Source organism: Macrotis lagotis, chromosome 6 (genome assembly GCF_037893015.1).
Source record: "Macrotis lagotis isolate mMagLag1 chromosome 6, bilby.v1.9.chrom.fasta, whole genome shotgun sequence".
Classification (NCBI taxonomy): domain Eukaryota; kingdom Metazoa; phylum Chordata; class Mammalia; order Peramelemorphia; family Peramelidae; genus Macrotis; species Macrotis lagotis.
In genome coordinates, this window is record NC_133663.1 from 97,201,638 (window position 1) to 97,218,805 (window position 17,168).

Below are 17,168 nucleotides of genomic sequence, written 5' to 3' on the forward strand. Positions count from 1 at the left end.
TACTGGAGAATAACTTCTCCAGCTTTCATTGTAAGCCCCCAATAAAGCAGTTTCTACATTTATTTTTAAAAAAAGATAAGTGGTAATTGATGTTAACAGTTTCTATACCACTCCCAGATACTAAATAACATCTTTTTTATGTTATCAGATACGAAAGCAATTTTTGAGTTGATACTGGACTCTTCACTGAAACCTTGTGAGTCATTTGCTTTTCTAAGAGAGCCAAGTATGTTTTATTCCTGATTAGATGTCTTGATTATCTCAGTGAACAATCAAATTAAATGGAACATTAGAATAGTCACAAAAAGGAAAGCAAGTAAAACTGTGATTCACTCATTTTAAAGAGAAATGCTATAGCAACTGATAAATGACAACAAAAAAAAAAGAACAAAAACTAAATATTGAGGCTGTCTCATCACTTTTACACTGTGTACTTTATAATTTCTGCTACCATTGCATATCTTGTTTTGTTTCTGCATGAATAGTTATGATTACCCTTTAAAACTGCATGTGAGCCAATTATTTAGTCAATGGGTGTATGTATAGCCTTTACAGCTCATACTAGATTAGGGTCTGAAGCACAGGGATATTCTAAAGATGACATCTAGCGGTTGCCGTGGTAACTGAATAGACTACATCTCAGTAATCTCTTGCATTGGTTTCTATAACTGAAGCTAGCATTTTCTTGATTTAAGCGAGAGAGACACACACAGAGAGAGAGAGAGAGAGAGAGAGAGAGAGAGAGAGAGAGAGAGAGAGAGAGAGAGAGAGGAGAGGAGAGGGAGAGGAGAGGAGAGGAGAGGAGAGGAGAGAGGAGAGGAGAGGAGAGGAGAGGAGAGGAGAGGAGAGGAGGAGAGAGGAGGAGAGAGGAGGAGAGAGGAGAGGAGAGGAGAGGGAATCTGTGCTGTGTTGTTTGACCCTTATGGATTTTATTTGATATTTCTAATCAGCTCTATTCTGTAGATTCAGTGTATATGCTGAAGGATCATTTTAAAAGGAGTAAATAATTCTAAAAATTAATATTGAAAATTTCACACTGATTTAGTATAGGGCATTCTGGGTGATAGCATGTGAAACAAGCTTTTATTAAATATATTGAGAAGCAGATAGTTGTATTTGAGAGAATTCTGGACTTGAAGAGTAAAAGAGATCTGGGTTTGAATTCCAACTCTGATGACATAGCTACATGACCATATGGGAACAATAAGACAATGTCAACAGTGCCTACCTTTTACAGGGTTGTTGAGATAAAAATATGAGATGTTAGTATCATTCTGTATTTGCCCCTGTGAGGGAAGAACACAGCAAAAATGTACCTTGACCTAATTAAAAATCAACAGAAGAGGTTAACTGGCTTTAATCAATATTTATTAAATATTCAGTTAGTATAGAGTTACTTGCCATTATGAGATACTGTAAAAGTATATTTCATTAAACTGGTATCAGAGTATGGTAGTAAGCTTATAGGATAATTGTGTTATATCATAATTTTCCCCATAAGTAATTCTTATATTCTGATAGATATAATTTTATGGTATTTTGAAATTCTGTTAATGATAATTATATTACGATGTTAGCTAACTTATGCCTTTGGGGAGTTTTTAGTGGAAAATGTAATTCTATTTAACAAACATTTACTGAGTACTTACTATAGATATATCAAGGATGCAAAGTCAGTCTGTGACCTCAAGGTTCTTAAATCTGATTCTAAGTCATTTCCAAAATGCTGTTGCCAGTGATAATTGCCTACATGGCTCACTGAGGAAGATAAATTATCTCTTAAGTACAATACATTAAATTCTCCTTGTGTAGGGAAAAAGAGCTTGGTGCTTTTCTGGGTTTAGGGGTTGGGGTAGAGAGTATTTTGGGCCTTTTCCTGGGAGTTGACATTCTTCCATAGCTTGAATCATCTTTTTTTGGCCTTCTGGACTAATTCAGACAGTAGATTATGGAGGAAGGATGAAGAAAGATGAAATTAAATACAACCCTGGCAAAGACTTTGAAGGTGTAACACAGGTCCTACAATGACAAAATGGCAACTGGATTTGTACTTATTCTCTTGCTTCTGTAAATGTTGAATTTTGATAATTCAGCAATGACTACCATATGGACATCTGCTTCCAGAATCACTTTAGCTGTGTTCTGATTCATTGTTGGAGTAACAGAACAGACTGAAGCACAATGAAGTTTCAGATCTAGGAGTGAGTGGAGTTTTCTGGGAACCTAGAAGTAGCTTCCTGCTGTCTTGTTTGTTCATGTATCCATAATCAAGAGAATCAATGAAAGCTTCAACAATGCTCTCAAATCCTAATATGGACAATCATTCATCAGTTGCCTGCAAAGTAGCTTCAGTCACTGATCCTTGCATGGTGTCTGAGAGATGAAAGATAAAATACTGATTAACTAAAGGAGCTTCTGTCTTTGGGAGGGGCTGGGTCAAACAATGAAACAGAATATACAATATGGTAATGTGAATAAATTTCTGTTTTTATTGTCTTCTTACATAAGCCAAATTAATTGCTCACTAAGATAATAATCTCAATACATAAAGAGAGGGTTGTTATTGCTAACCTGTTGAGAAAGCAAAGGAGGGACAACAAATAGGATGTCATTTAAGTCAGGTTTGAATAAATCATACACTTAAATAAGATTCAAGTGTCTAGGAAAATAATCATGAGGGCTTAGCTCTTGAATGATGTGATCCTAATAATGGGAATTAAATACTGATTACTTGTACTCTATCCATTTCATGATCACATTGTGCTTTGGCTCTTCTAGAAAACTTAAAAAATTGGCAGAGTATGGACAAGAATGAGATCCTTAATTTCATTCTTCAGATCTTTCATGGTTATTAAAAGGGCTATTGGATTTTTGGCAGATGGGGTTGAGAAGCTTAGAAGAAAGAGGAGCATTAGGACAAGAAGAGGCAATTATAAACTAGCTTCTACTGGGTGATAATATATGAGGGGAAGAAGAGGAGAATTTACATACTTCTAGATATATGGAGATTTCTCTCTTGGGAGAGGATCTCATTTTCAGATATCTGAGAAAGAAAGACATCTAGAATGATTGAGTACTATAGGCTGTGTAGGAAAATGTAAAGTACACTGGATGTGCTAATTTGTTATGTTATCCTGGGCTTTTTTTGTTATAAGGAAGGGGACTGAGAATGGTAGACTGTGATAGAAATGAGGGAAAGAAAAGAAAATGTCAATGACACATTGTTCCCAGAAGGGGACAGGCATAGATGAGTAGGACAATTCTATTACTGCCATGTTAAATTTAACATATACTTCAAAACTAAACAGGGATTTCCAGTTCCATTTACAATTTTTTCTTTTTGATTCAAATGTCATATTTCTTGATTTTTGTTAAGTTCATAATGAAAAAGTGATGTCTAAAAATTGATTTTTTTTTAAAGAGCATGGGGACCTGGAGTCTAGAAACCAGGATTTTAATCAAACATCTAATATTTGTTAGTTGTGTACTCATGGAAAAAAATCCCTTAACCATTTAGTGCCTTAGAATTTTTCCTGTAAGTGGGAATAATTTTAATTATACTATATCTGTAGGCTTGTTCTAAAGAGCACAAATATGATACACAGATATGAATTATTATTACCCTAGACTTTAGACACCATGGATTGCAACTTCTTCATTCTGAAAATGAGATTACACTTAAGAGGTGTAGTAATTTCAATTTATATAGATATTAAGTGCCATATTTGGGTTCTGAAACCAGGTCTTCTGGTTGCAAATCCAGTGCCTTACATCTCACCTTTAAACCAAAAATGGCTTTCTGAAGGGCAGAGAATGGCACAGTTCTGCTTCATGAGGACAGGGGTTGTCAGAAATCTCATGCAAGTCTGGTCCTTTGTTTGACCCTGCATCCCTAGAGCTACACAGCATGGACAACTGAACTGCCTATCCCCGAACAGGGAAAAATCTGGAAGTTTTCCCTTTTAGAGAAGAGATAAAACACACACCACACACACACACACACACACACACACCCCTTTTCATTTTGCCCCTGGAGAAAATGACTGTTTCTGAGAGCCATGCTTGGAGTCACTTGCTGAGAGCAACGGGAGCGGAGGGAGAGAAAAACACCTGATGCTACTCCCCAGGAGGGATGCTGAGCTAACCTGGGAGCCGCCCAGAGAGCAACGAATGATGCCACCTGCTGGGAGCTCCGCGGAACTGCCGGGAGGACTCCTGCAGTGAGCGATGCCCAGCCAGCAGGACCCGCGGGGAGCTGCGTGGGCCAGTCACTCAGCATCTTGAAGCAGGAGCCAAAGGGAGCTGCCTGTTCGTGACTGTCGGGGCTTCAGATTCCACGTAGACTGTGGGGAGGCGCACACTTCCCTGCAGGGCGGCTGACTTTTCCAAAGGTTTTGTTGTGAGTTCGACTTTCTGCCCTTAATTTTCTGAATTACTGCCATGTGAGTGGAAAAGTCAGTCTTGTTCTTAATGTGCCGGAGCAGGGGAATTGCTTGGAGAGATTTCAGCCAGATTTCCTGGCCAGGATCTATGGGCTGAGAGAGTAAGAAAATACCTCCCGGTACACTTGGACCATTAGGGTTATGGGGCAGTCCCTGACACAAGGCTTGAACGCTCATCTCCCATCACTTTCTTGAGGGCAGATATGTTGTATGCTTCTTTTATAACTTCCACAGAGTCTCGGAGACTTCTTGGCATATAATGAATTCTCATGATAACTCAGTCCTTTCCTGATATGTATACTATCCTCTCAACTGCTGTACTTACCACTCCAAAACTGCCTTTTATTTATATTTGGCATATACTAATATATGTATAGGTTTTCCTAATGGAATGCAAACTCCTTGAGGGGTAGAGACTATTTTTCATTTTTGTTTTGGTATTGTTAGTGCTTACCATAGTGATAGGCATTTAATAAATGTTTTTAAATTAATTTTAGGGCAGCTAGGTGGTGCCGTGAATGGAGCATTGGCTTTGGAGTCAAGAGAATAGGAATTTGAATTCAGACTCAGATGTGTGCAAATTACTAGCTGTGTGACCTTGGGAGAATCACTTAACCTTGATCAAGGGTGTCCTGATTCATGGTGTAGGGCTACTGGACCCAGATGACTCTGAAGGAGAAAGTGAGACTGGTGATGTAGCACAGTAACCCATCCCTCAAATCCAATTCACCTGTTTGTCATGGCATCACTTCTCCTGATGTCATGGTCTTTTTGACTTAATCAATGATTAATTTTGAATATCATGGTCAAAAATTTTGGTAGATACTTATTAGGTGGGAATTCCTATGCTGGGAATATAAAGTTAGGGCTACTGTTAAATTGGGGGATTGTTGATAAAACCCTACTCTTACATTAAAGAGAAGATAGTAAATGCAAGGGGTTACCCAGCTTTTCAAATACCACAGATGGGATCAGGAAGGACAAAGACCAAAGGCTATTGGTGTGCCTTTTAAGACAATGTTGGTGTTGAAGACAATTTTTTCAAAAGAATGAGAGGAGTGGAAATCAGCTAAGAGATGAGAGGTGAATGGTTATTGAGAAAATAGAGGCAGTAGGTATAGAATGTACTTTCTACAAGTTTGGTGCTAAAGAAAAAAAAAGATTATTTGAGAGAATGTGAGGGAAAGTGATAATAACAATAGAGAGGTCTGAATATATTCATTGAGAGACTGGAGCCAGTAGAAAGAGAGAGTTTGAAGGTGCTTGAAAGAAGGAGATGATAAGTCACCAAAGTGACTGGAGGAGATAGAATTTGGATTAAAGATAGTGGTATTAGTTTTGACAAAGAGGAAGTTCATATAGCAGGAAAGATGAAAAAAACAGTTGAGGACACTGAAGGGTTTATTGAAAGAATTCATGTCAAATGACTTCAATGTTCTTGAAAGTAAAATGCTTTTGAGTGATAGAAAGAGGCATTGTATAGCATGTATCTAAGGACAAAGGGCATGAACATCTGACTGAGGTTAAGTGAAAGTGTTGAACACATTTAGAGTTATTCAGCTTAATTCTCACTTAGTCTTTGCTTTATCTAGTTTCCTTTCCCTTTTGCTTTTCTCTCATGTAATATGAGAATGAGTATCCTGTTTGTGTTAGATGAAAATTAACTCCATCATTTATCTACCAGGCTTAGTTTTTACTAGATTTTAGATGTCACTAAGTAAAAGGATAGTATCCCTATACAGTTTATTGACTCCTCTCTCCTCAATGTAAAATTATTAACAACAGTAGCAGCATGAATTAGAACTGGTTTGTAAATCATGATAGTTTTTTACAATATCTTTAATAGCCTGAAGCTTTAAGGGGAAATACATTCCAAAGCAGAAGGTCATGTAGCTTAATTCTTATTTTGTGTTAAGGGCACTAATGATTGGTTTTGCTTTTCTATAGCACTGCCCTATCATTTCCATTGGGGTAAAAATATGCTTTTGAAGTCAATAAAAATGATTTGCTTTTATATTGCTTTTGCAGGCAGCATTTTGGCTGATTTAGCTCTCTATGGTCCTGAATTATTCCTCTCCAAATCATTTAATAAAAATAACAGCAATTTACTGGTAACCCTTCTCAGAAGAGGCTGTGCAGTGAAGCCCTAATAACAAAATTTAGTATGCAATGGCATAAGAATATGAGATAATGTAGCATAATATGAAGTACCTAGATATAATTCACCTTTTTTGTTTGTTTTTTTATTTTTGTTTTTTTGGCTAAGATGACTTTGGTTATATTGAAGTAAGTATTCTAAAAGAAAAAAAATCAAGACATTAGGTTGATTTGTTTTCTTCCATACATTCTTAATAGCTTCAGTTTCTGAGACTTACTTCTTGAAGACAGGAACATTGCACTTGATAACATTATGCTCATAAGTCTCCAGAATGTTCAGCTGAGAAATGAAAGTATATTTAATGGTTCTGATCTGTTTTGAACTATACCCAAATGGTTTCTGGCCTAAGGAGAATTAAGTTTCAAGGTCATGTAAAAGTTCAAATATACTTTCTCACTTAGACATTATTTTCTAGACATTTTAATATTAAATTTTAATATTAGATTTAATATTAAATGTAAATTAATTTTTTTCTGAAAGCATGGACACAGAGACATGTAATAGGAAAGGTGGACTTTAGAAACATTTAGTGGTCTACTACATCCTGGTTAACTATATATTATGTAACTGAAAAATGCAGTATATACTCTAGTTGACCCAGAAAGATGTAAGTATACTTAAATATGGTAAGGGCTTTACACATTGGCATTTTACATTATACAAAAGTATGGAGGCCTTCTGTTTAAATGATCTCAGAGTTTAAATCCTGTGTTATGGGCTTCATTTCCCCACAATTTGGTAAAAATTAGTGTATCATGTGTCTTTGTTTCAGAGACAAAAGTGAACTCTGTAGGGAGGCAAGTTGTTTTAGGCTTTCTGAAAACACCAAAATGCCTTTTTACCAAACTGAACAAGAGGCACAAATTGCTGCTTCATTTGCTGTCTTCACTCACATTTTGCTTTTTCTCTGAGAGTTGTCTTTTCCTTTTTTGTTTATTTTGTTTTACATTTGACTCCAACAGAGATCAAAACTACACTTTATGGACTTACAGCTTGGAAATATGCTGGCAAATGTGAAAAGAAGCAATAGAAAGCAAATTTCTGCCACAGAGCTTTTAATATAAAGACAGATTTTTATCTAACAGAGCCAACAAAATGAAACACAATGTACCAGAAGCAACACCGGGCTGTAAACACAGCATCCTGATGACAGGTCCCCAGAGGGGACAGATCATACAGGTTCTATATCATCTGACTTTGTCATTCAACTGGGACAATACTGATGAGAGTCTTAGAAAATGTCTCTTTCTTAAAACTCCAGATGTCCTTTATTCATAAGGTAATATTTTAAAGAGGTGATTATTTGCTATGAAATGTTCATAATTCTAATAACGAATACCAATAACAGTGTAGCAATCCCATTATAGTAACTGAATATTGGGAGAAAAATGGAAAAAAATTCCTAAATGCAGTATCCACATATTTGTCACTGTGTGGATCAAATTTTTGATTAAGGGCATTTTTCAAATTTCATATAGATTTTGTTACACTTTAAGACACAACTATAGATCATACTTTTATTTATGGAGATGGGTTACTGTGTTCATAAGACTACTTGATAATTCTATTGAAAAAAATAGTCATTTTCATTAAGCTTCTTTGTGGTGTGGGTGGTGAGTAGTGGGGATAAAATGTCCATGGGGAGGGAGCATATTACTGAACAATTACTATGTTCATATGAATCCTGCTTTCAATTTTGTGTGATTTTTTTGTACCTTTCAGTTTAGGAATGATAGGGAATAAAGAAAGAGAGGAAACCATGCTCTGTTTGGTGCTAAAGGGGTCCCAAAACAAGAAAGTTGCTTAACTAAGGTTAAAAAAATTAGGTCTCCATAAGAATGTGAGAAAATTATATACAATATAACTGTTTAAAAAAATGGAGTCAACCTATTAGTTGTGAACCTGAGTATACAATCTTACAAAGATCTCTAGAGAAGGGGAAAAAGATTTTTAAAAAAGAATGTTTTGCTGGTCCCCAAACTGCTGTGCCCTAAGAGAGTGAAAAATCAAGGAATATGTCTTTGCATTTTGCTATAACTGTATCTGAATATAATATAAAGTATTAAAATATTAATGGGTTTTTCAGTGTGTTGTGTTGGTCCTTTTTGGGAGTTTTTAATATATGTCTTGAGCTGATATGCCTTTCTGTTTTCATTATCACCATTCCTCTCTAGGGTCTCATGGAAATCTAGGTCTGAATAATTTGTACTACATTCATTCAGTCATTAAACATTTATTAAGTACCTTCTATGTACTGTAAGGCTGGATCAATTCACCCCTCTGTGTTCTTGGCTGCTCTTGCTATAGAGATAATACCAACTGCATAAGTAAAGGGAGTTTTCTCACCTTCCAGGTCCCTATGCCAATGAAATCATGGATCCAGGTCCTAGAACAGAAGTGAGCTCAAGAGCAACTCATAAATAGGCCATTCTTTCAATGCAGGGTTTGATTTATCATTTTGTTGATTGTCTAGATTTAAGAAGGTGCTAAAAATTGAATAATAAAAATTAAATTTAAAAGTGTGTTGCTTGGGTTTTTTATTTTTTTCTGGAGATCCGGGTATTAACTATTTACCAGTACAATCCTCCCAGCCTCATGTAAAGACTTGGACTATCATTGCATCGTATCATTTATGATATGATGTAATAGGCTCAAGTTCCCCCTCAATCCTTCCTTTTGCTAATACTCTCACTACAATGTTATTTTGCAGTTACTTTTCTCTGTGCTTGTTGTTTCTCCCCAATACCTGGGAAGCTCTTTGGAGACAGACATCATATCATTTTTTTCTCTGTATCCCCCAATTTCTAGGGTAATGAGTAGCACATGCCTTTACTTAAGGAGGCAATGAATTCTATGTATGAGGGGTAATTTAGGAAAAGACAAATGGGAGATGGGAATTCCTTTGTAATGAACTACAAGAAAACTATTTGCTTGGAATGTGGAACATGTGAAGGAGAGAAATGGGTAGCAATTGTGGTAAAGACATCTGGAACCAGATTATGGCTTTCAAAGTCAATCAGGAGAGCATCTATTTTGTCCTTAGAAACAAGGCGTTTCAGTTGACTCTCAAGGAAGGCTCTGACTTTTTAGAGATGGGATTTGGACCTGTGATTTCAAAGGTAGAGTTGATTCTTGAGTGAAGAATAAATTCTTTATACTGAGGTTCTTAACTTCTTTGCAACTTATGAGGAGGAGAAGGAGGAGGAGAAGGAGAAGGAGAAGGAGGAGAGAAGAGGAAGAGGAAGAAGGGCCAGTGAGGGAGAATTAATTCAGTTACAAGGGTCTGAATCAAACAGTTTTACTATGAATGGGAAAAAAAAGGAAGTAAATGTAAAAAAATGTTGAACTGAGGAATTATGGAGAGGGAAGAATTGAGGAGTGGATGTCGCTAACCCAAGTGATTTAAAAAATGTTGTTACCTTCAAAAGAAATAAGGAATTTTAGATGTATGGATTTGTGGGGAAAGATAGTGAGTTCTTTTTGATCTTTTTGAGCTTGAGAGATACCTAGATACCAACTAGTTGGTGATATCCAATAGATAATTGGAAATATGGGAATGGATGTTTAAAAGAAACACTGGGGAGATTATGCATACACATACATGCATATATAATACACATACAAACATGTATATATGTATGCATGTGCTTATGTATACATACATATTAGAGATATACTCAAATATTTAACCAAGTCTATGTCATTTTGCATGCTGTTGTTGTACATGCAGGAAGAGATGTAATACCAAATTTATGAAGAGAATGATTAGAATTGACTTTAAGTACATTCTAAAAAGGACCTACTAGGTTGGTATAATATACTTTGGGGAAAAGATATGTAGTTTCAGAGATCATTTTCAGAAACACTTTATGAAAAACATTTTTTCATTCTTCATTGAAGATGAAAAAATGATCCATGTCAGCTCCTGCACTGATGATAAAATATTTAACTTGAAAGAGCTACAAGCCAAGACTAAATTGGAGGAGAGTTGTGCATGCTTTTTCTGTTGGAAGTTATTTCTACATTCAATGCAGCCTCCAAGGATCTCTCTGAGATCCAAGAGTATGGACTGATACTTTGTTGTTTATGCTAATTTTGACCTAACGCTAAAAACAGTTTCTCCACTAACCAACATCACATGATACATATGTGAAACCACTGGGTACCACAAATGAAGAAATTTTGAAAGATGTCAAGTTTACTTACCTTGACAGTATGTTTTCCAGGGATGTACACAAATATGATGGGAAAAATCCATACGTGAGCTTACCGTACTCCAAAGGAAAGTGCAGAAGAGAAGATTGCTTTCCAAAATGAAAGTTTACAAAGCTATTATGCTGACCTCATTGTTGCATGACTATTCAATAGTTATGTGTATGTTGTTTTATCTCCTCTACTAGAATATAAACTCCAAGAGCTATAATATTTTCCCTAATTTTGCCTCCTTTTAGTTCCTTGCTCCTAGATGTTGGCCAAAACTGGAATTTTCTCCCTCTTCATCATGGTTTCCCTGACATTCCCCAAGACCCAACTAAAATATTAGCTCCTACAAGAAATCTTTTCTGATCTCCCTTAATATCTAGATAGCATCTCCCTTCTGTCCATTATCTTCAATTTATCCTGTATATCTCTTCTTTATATATAGTTGTTTGCACAATGTCTCTCCCATTTTGATTATGAACATCTGGAGAACAGGAACTGGTTTGCTTTTGTTTTATTTTTGCCTTTTATTCCCAGTGCTTAGCACAGTTTCTGTTACAGTTTGTGATTAATAAATGTTTGTTGACTGATTCTTCCTCCCTATTCTAATTCTCCAATTTGATATCTCATTGATCAAATTTTCATACTATTCATAGTTCTCTTGTATATTGTAAATATTTTAAATATTAGTTATTTGTGTACTGTTATAGTTTTCCTTCTAGAATACAAACTCCAAATGGGTAAAGACCTATATAAATTAAAAAATTAAAATTCCTTTAGCTCTCATTTGTCACAGCATGGTCTAGAAGTGCATTTGCAGGAATCTTTTACTAACACACCTAGATGTCAATGACTTTATTGAAGACTGGTTAGTTCCAGCTTTTGATTCCTTAGTCCTGGCTCTAATCGTTAACTGTCTATTAATGATGTAAAATAAATATTTGCTGACATAGCCATGAAGGAATCAATAACTATAGATTTTTTTTTTTTGCCATACCTTATTTTAAAATTAGGTTAAGCATATGAACATTCTGTACTGATTTAGTTGCTATTTCTTATAGGACATTCTGCATTGTGGACAATTCAATAGGATTAGTAACAGTGTCATCATTAGCAAGTTGGGCTGCTTAGCATTTAGAGCACTTCACACATAAAGGGCACTTAACATGAAACTATTTATTGTGATTTGAACAGATGGTTTAATGTTTCTGTAGCCTTCAGCAACTCAGACCACCCGTGGCTTTTTTCAGCCATGGGCTTTTAAAAATAATTGATGTAGGGCAATTTGCTAGCAATACTAACTGGAGTACTTTCCCTCAAACCCTTTCTTTACCCTCAGTATTCCTTATTGCATGGGATTGTAGTTGACTAGGGTAAAATTCCCCCCTCCCCCACCTCCTGACATTCCCTGCTATCACAGATAAGTAATTACTGACATAAAGGAAGAGGAAGGGGTTGAAATTTCATTATTAATGATGCCTGTGCTGTAGGAAAGCTATTCAGAAATGATTACTTTGGAAAATTGTTGTTTCCTGATTGGGCATTTGCAGACACTAAAGAGGTAGTTCCCTAGAACCAGTCAATAAAGATTATGAGAAAAACAAACAAAAATAAAATTCCAGAACAGATAGCCAGCACCATATTGAATGATGTCATATCCATGCTTATTTCAAAATATAGGAGAAAAATAATCCTGTCCCCACCGGAGCATTATAGAATTGTTCTCTGGGAGAATTACAGAGGGTAAAAATCCTGCTTCCTCATCCTAAAAGTTATAAAAAGAACATATAGAAAGCAAGTGAATACTCTTAAAATACACACTTTTCTAGGATTTATGCTAATCCATTGGGATCTGCAGGAGGCATCTCTTGGGCTCTGTTTAGGGGGTAATGTGACCTTGGAGGCCCCTGCAAAAGAGGATTGGTCAGAAAAGATACTTATTTGCATATTCTAAACTATGTAACCTCTGGGGAGGACTCAGAAAAGGCACACTGTTGCCTGGGGCAGAGAAAATTGATTACACAGCTGAGGTTTACTGATGGCATGTATTTAACAGAGGGCAAGGATCTCCAGCCTTAACTTTTCAGAATATTTCTGTGGGTTTAAAGTCTGCATTTATAGATTCTGCAACTGGCTGTTTTCTTTTTCTTTCTTCCTTTCCCTCCCTTCCTTCCCTCCCTTCCTTCTCTCTCTCTCTCTCTCTCTCTCTCTCTCTCTCTCTCTCTCTCCCTCCTTTTTCTCTTTTTTTCTTTCAACATGTCTCACAGGAAATTCAGGTTTCCCACTGTTACACTGGGCAAGAGAAGATTAAGCTCTGTGTGGCTGCTATGGATCCTGTTTGCAAGGTTGCGCACAGAAACAGTAAATTTTCACATCTATGAGGAAGAGACGCCCGGGACAATCATCGGTGTCCTCTCTGAACACATTATGTTTGATTCACCCGGTAAGGTTCCTAGAAATTTCCATCTGATGAAGCAGTTCAACAGCTCTCTGGTCCGCGTGAGAGAGGCTGACGGCCAGCTGACCGTCGGGGAGAGCCGGATTGACCGAGAGCAGCTATGCCGGCAGTCCCCGCAATGCACACTGACTTTCGACGTGGTCAGCTTCTCCCAGTTGATCCATGTGGAAGTGGAAGTGGGAGACATCAATGACCACTCGCCACGTTTCCCGGCCTCCGAGATCTTTGTGGAGGTATCCGAGAGCCTAGCGGTGGGCACCCACATTTCCCTGGAAGCGGCCGTGGACGAGGACGTGGGTTCCAACGCTCTCCAGAGCCTGAGTCTGGTAGAACCACACAGTTCCTTTCAAGTGGAACTGCAGACTCGAGCTGATGGCACCAAGTGCGCTGACCTTGTGCTTCTACAGGAATTGGACCGTGAGAGCCAGGCCGCCTACAGCCTAGAGCTGGTGGCCCAGGACGGAGGACGCCCCCCGCGCTCCGCCACAGCCACCCTTAAAATTCGGGTGTTGGATGCCAATGACCACAGCCCAGTCTTCTCACAGGGCGCTGTCACCGAGGTGGAGCTGGCGGAGGACGCCCCCGAGGGCTCCCTGCTGCTGGACCTGGACGCCATAGACCCCGACGAGGGTCCTAATGGTGATGTGGTCTTCTCCTTCGGAGGCCGGACCCCACCAGAAGTGCAACTCCCTTTCCGCTTGGACCCGCGCTCGGGCCGCCTGACTCTGACTGGGCCCGTGGACTATGAGCAAAAGGACACTTACGAGCTGGACGTGAGGGCTCAGGACCAGGGCCCAGGGTCGCGCGCCTCCGCTTGCAAGGTCATCGTGCGCATCCACGACGTGAACGACAACGCGCCGGACATCGCCATCGCCCCCCTGGCAGTGTCCGTGACCACCGACCCCTCCAAGGCCTTCCCCTTGCCAGATTCGTCTTCCTTGGGGGCGCCGGGAGGCTCGGAGCCCGGGGTGGCCTCGGTGGTCCCGGAGGGGGCGGCCCGGGAGAGCCTGGTGGCGCTGGTCAGCACCTCGGACAGGGACTCGGGCCCCAACGGCCAGGTGCGCTGCGCCCTCTACGGACACGAGCACTTTCGCCTGCAGCCGGCCTACGCGGGCAGCTACCTGGTGGTGACGGCGGCGCCGCTGGACCGCGAGCGCATCGCCGAGTACAACCTGACCCTGGTGGCCGAGGACCGCGGCTCCCCGCCGCTGCGCACCGTCAAGCCCTACACGGTGCGCGTGGGGGACGAGAACGACAACGCCCCGCTCTTCGCGCGTCCCGTCTACGAGGTGTCGGTGCGGGAGAACAACCCTCCCGGCGCCTACCTGGCCACCGTGGCGGCCCGGGACCCGGACCTGGGCCGCAACGGCCAGGTGACCTATCGCTTGGTGGAGGCCGAGGTGGGTCCAGGCAGGGGCCTAGCTTCCAGCTACGTCTCCGTAGACCCGAGCACCGGCGTACTGAGGGCTCGGAAGCCCTTTGACCGCGAGGTGCTGGCCGGGCTGGAGGTGGGGCTGGAGGCGCTCGACGGTGGCTCGCCAGCCCTGTGGGGCAGGACCGTGGTGAGACTGGTGGTGGAGGACCAGAACGACCACGCGCCCGAGGTGACCTCCCCACTGCTTTCCAATGGCTCCGCACGCGTGCCTCTGCCCCTCGGGGCTCCTCCGGGCTTCCTGGTCACCCAGGTGAGGGCCCGAGACGAGGACGAGGGTCCCAACGCCGAATTGACTTACATCCTCACCCACAGCGACCGCAGCCCCGGGGCTCTGGCGTTGCACCCGCACACGGGCGAGCTGTCATTGCAGCGGCGGCTGTTGCCTTGGCCCACTGACCCTCTCATCGTGGTGGTCACAGTGCAGGACGGCGGGAGGCCGTCCCTCTCCTGCACCGCCACTCTGACCTTGGTGCCCGCGCCTGCCTCCCCACCTGGCGGAGATATGGTGCTAGTGCCACCTCCACCCCTACCGCCGCCCTCCAGAGAGGCTCTGGCCGGGGCTCAGGCGGGGCGTCTGCAGAGGGGTCACGCTGGGAGGCTTGATCCCTCCATTATCTTTATTGGGGTATTGGCCAGTGGCTGTGGACTGCTGCTAGTGGCCATCGTCATCGTGGCGTCGTCGTGCAAGGGTAGGGGCCTGATCCGGAGAAAGGCGTTTTTCAAGGGCAACATGAGATCAGGACTGGCGCTCACAGACAGCTGGACACCTGGCCGTCGGGAGTCTCCTGGAGGGCCCGGTAGTAATGGCTTTGAGAGCCTCGAAAAGTCCTATAGCCTTTCTGTCACAGATGAAGTTGAGGAGGAGGAAACTGTAAGCACACCTCATTGGAGAGACAGCAGGTTGTCCTTTTCTCCCTCATCTCGAGAGAGGAATGAAACTCCCAAGCCCCAGGTACTCCACTCCCCAACCTTCGAATTCCAGGAACCCCTAGGAATCCTTACCACTAGAATTCTGAGTCAATTCCTGCTGCAGCTTGAGTTCCTACAGTGCATTTCAATTTGCTAATCCCAGGGGTAGAAGTGGGGTGTATTTTAATTAGAAAAGAATATTCACTCCCCATCAGACTTACAGATTTGATGTTCTTGTAGGCACTGATATGGTTATGCCCTATGTGGATTGTCTCTATAGTTCAGTTTTAATGCAACCACAGTGAAGGGTTTAAATGTCTTTGGGAAGCTTCACATGACTGATTGGTGTGTCTGTCATATGAGTTTTGATATTTAAAGGTGAAAAATTATTAACTGCTACTTTCACCTCACCTCTCTTTAATAGGGTTCAATCTCAGCTCCTTTTCATTCCACATCTCTATGGCAAGAGGATAAATCTGCTGCAAGTTTAAGGTAATTTCAGAATATTTATTGTTATGTCTCAGCAATATGCTTGACATTTTTTATGTTTAGCATTTTTATGTGTAACTGAAGTAATTCCTTCTTTTTGACTTCCAGTACCCATTCAAGATCAGATGAATCCAGTGTGAAGGACAGTGGAAAAGGAGACAGTGAATGTAATGATAGTGATTCTGATATTAGTGGAGAAGAGGTCAAGAAAACTTCCTCTCAGATGACTGAAAAGCAAAACGGTAAGTATCTTCTAAGTATGGAGACCTCCCACTCCATATCATCCTTTTTCACATGTTTGCACTAAGGCTAAAAGAGCAAGATTTAACAAGTGGTCACGAATGTGACATTAAAGGAAGGCTCTTGGTGACTCCTGCTGGCTCAAAAAGGAGAAAGAAACTCTGAAATCCAGTGTGTTAGGATAATTGATACTGTTTTACATTATGATGCTGACAAAATATCAAATATATTATAAACTGAATTTGATTGTACATGTGTGACTCTCAGAAAGGAATTTCTGGGAGTTTAGTTACATCAGAGCAATACTTTCAGCATGGACAAAACTCCAAATGTTATTTTAAGTGGCATGATATAATAGGAGTACTATTTCTTGTTCTCTGTATATCATGTTTTTCTGTTAATACAGTCTAAGACTATGCTGACTTCTTTAAACAACTGCATTAGATGGTTTTACTGTTTGGAAGATTTTAGTGTTACCTGAGAAGTTGGTTTTCATTAACAATGTTTTCCTGAAGACTATTTATAAAAGATGGTATAAAACTTTTTCAAGAACAAATCCCTGGGAGAAATACCCTGTTGTCCTAATCCTTTTTTGTTATTGTTTTTAAAGTCACTTTCCTATACTGGAATACTTCAATTTCAGTGAATCAAAAACTGATTAAGTGCATAGCAAACAGTTGAATGGAATCAAAATAATAAATATAAGGCTTAAAGAGTACATTTTCTTGGAATAGTTAGGGATTGAATCTGTGACTTAATTGACATTATTTCACTGGAAATTATTATGTTATTATTCTATTTCCTGAACCCCATAATAATTTCCAGTGAAATAATGTT

General features: G+C 40.1%; 1 protein-coding gene and 1 long non-coding RNA gene across 6 annotated transcripts in view; one reads left to right on the plus strand and one right to left on the minus strand.

Moving 5' to 3' along the window:
* LOC141491142 (uncharacterized) overlaps window positions 1-17,168 on the minus strand; it is a 94,149-nt gene that overhangs the window by 74,980 nt on the left and 2,001 nt on the right. The window lies entirely within an intron of this gene.
* The window catches only part of LOC141491140 (protocadherin-8-like), a 49,118-nt gene continuing 44,753 nt past the window's right edge, over window positions 12,804-17,168 (plus strand). For 3 of the 4 annotated variants that reach the window (XR_012469474.1, XM_074191771.1, XM_074191769.1), the window contains exons 1-3: window positions 12,804-15,645; window positions 16,027-16,094; window positions 16,200-16,333. Coding sequence is in view for 3 of the 4 variants with exons in the window: in XM_074191771.1 (XP_074047872.1) it covers window positions 13,057-15,645; window positions 16,027-16,094; window positions 16,200-16,333 (2,791 nt within the window). In the remaining variant the exon portion in view is untranslated. The remainder of the gene's footprint in view (window positions 15,646-16,026; window positions 16,095-16,199; window positions 16,334-17,168) is intronic. The other variant, XM_074191770.1, reaches the window with a different exon arrangement.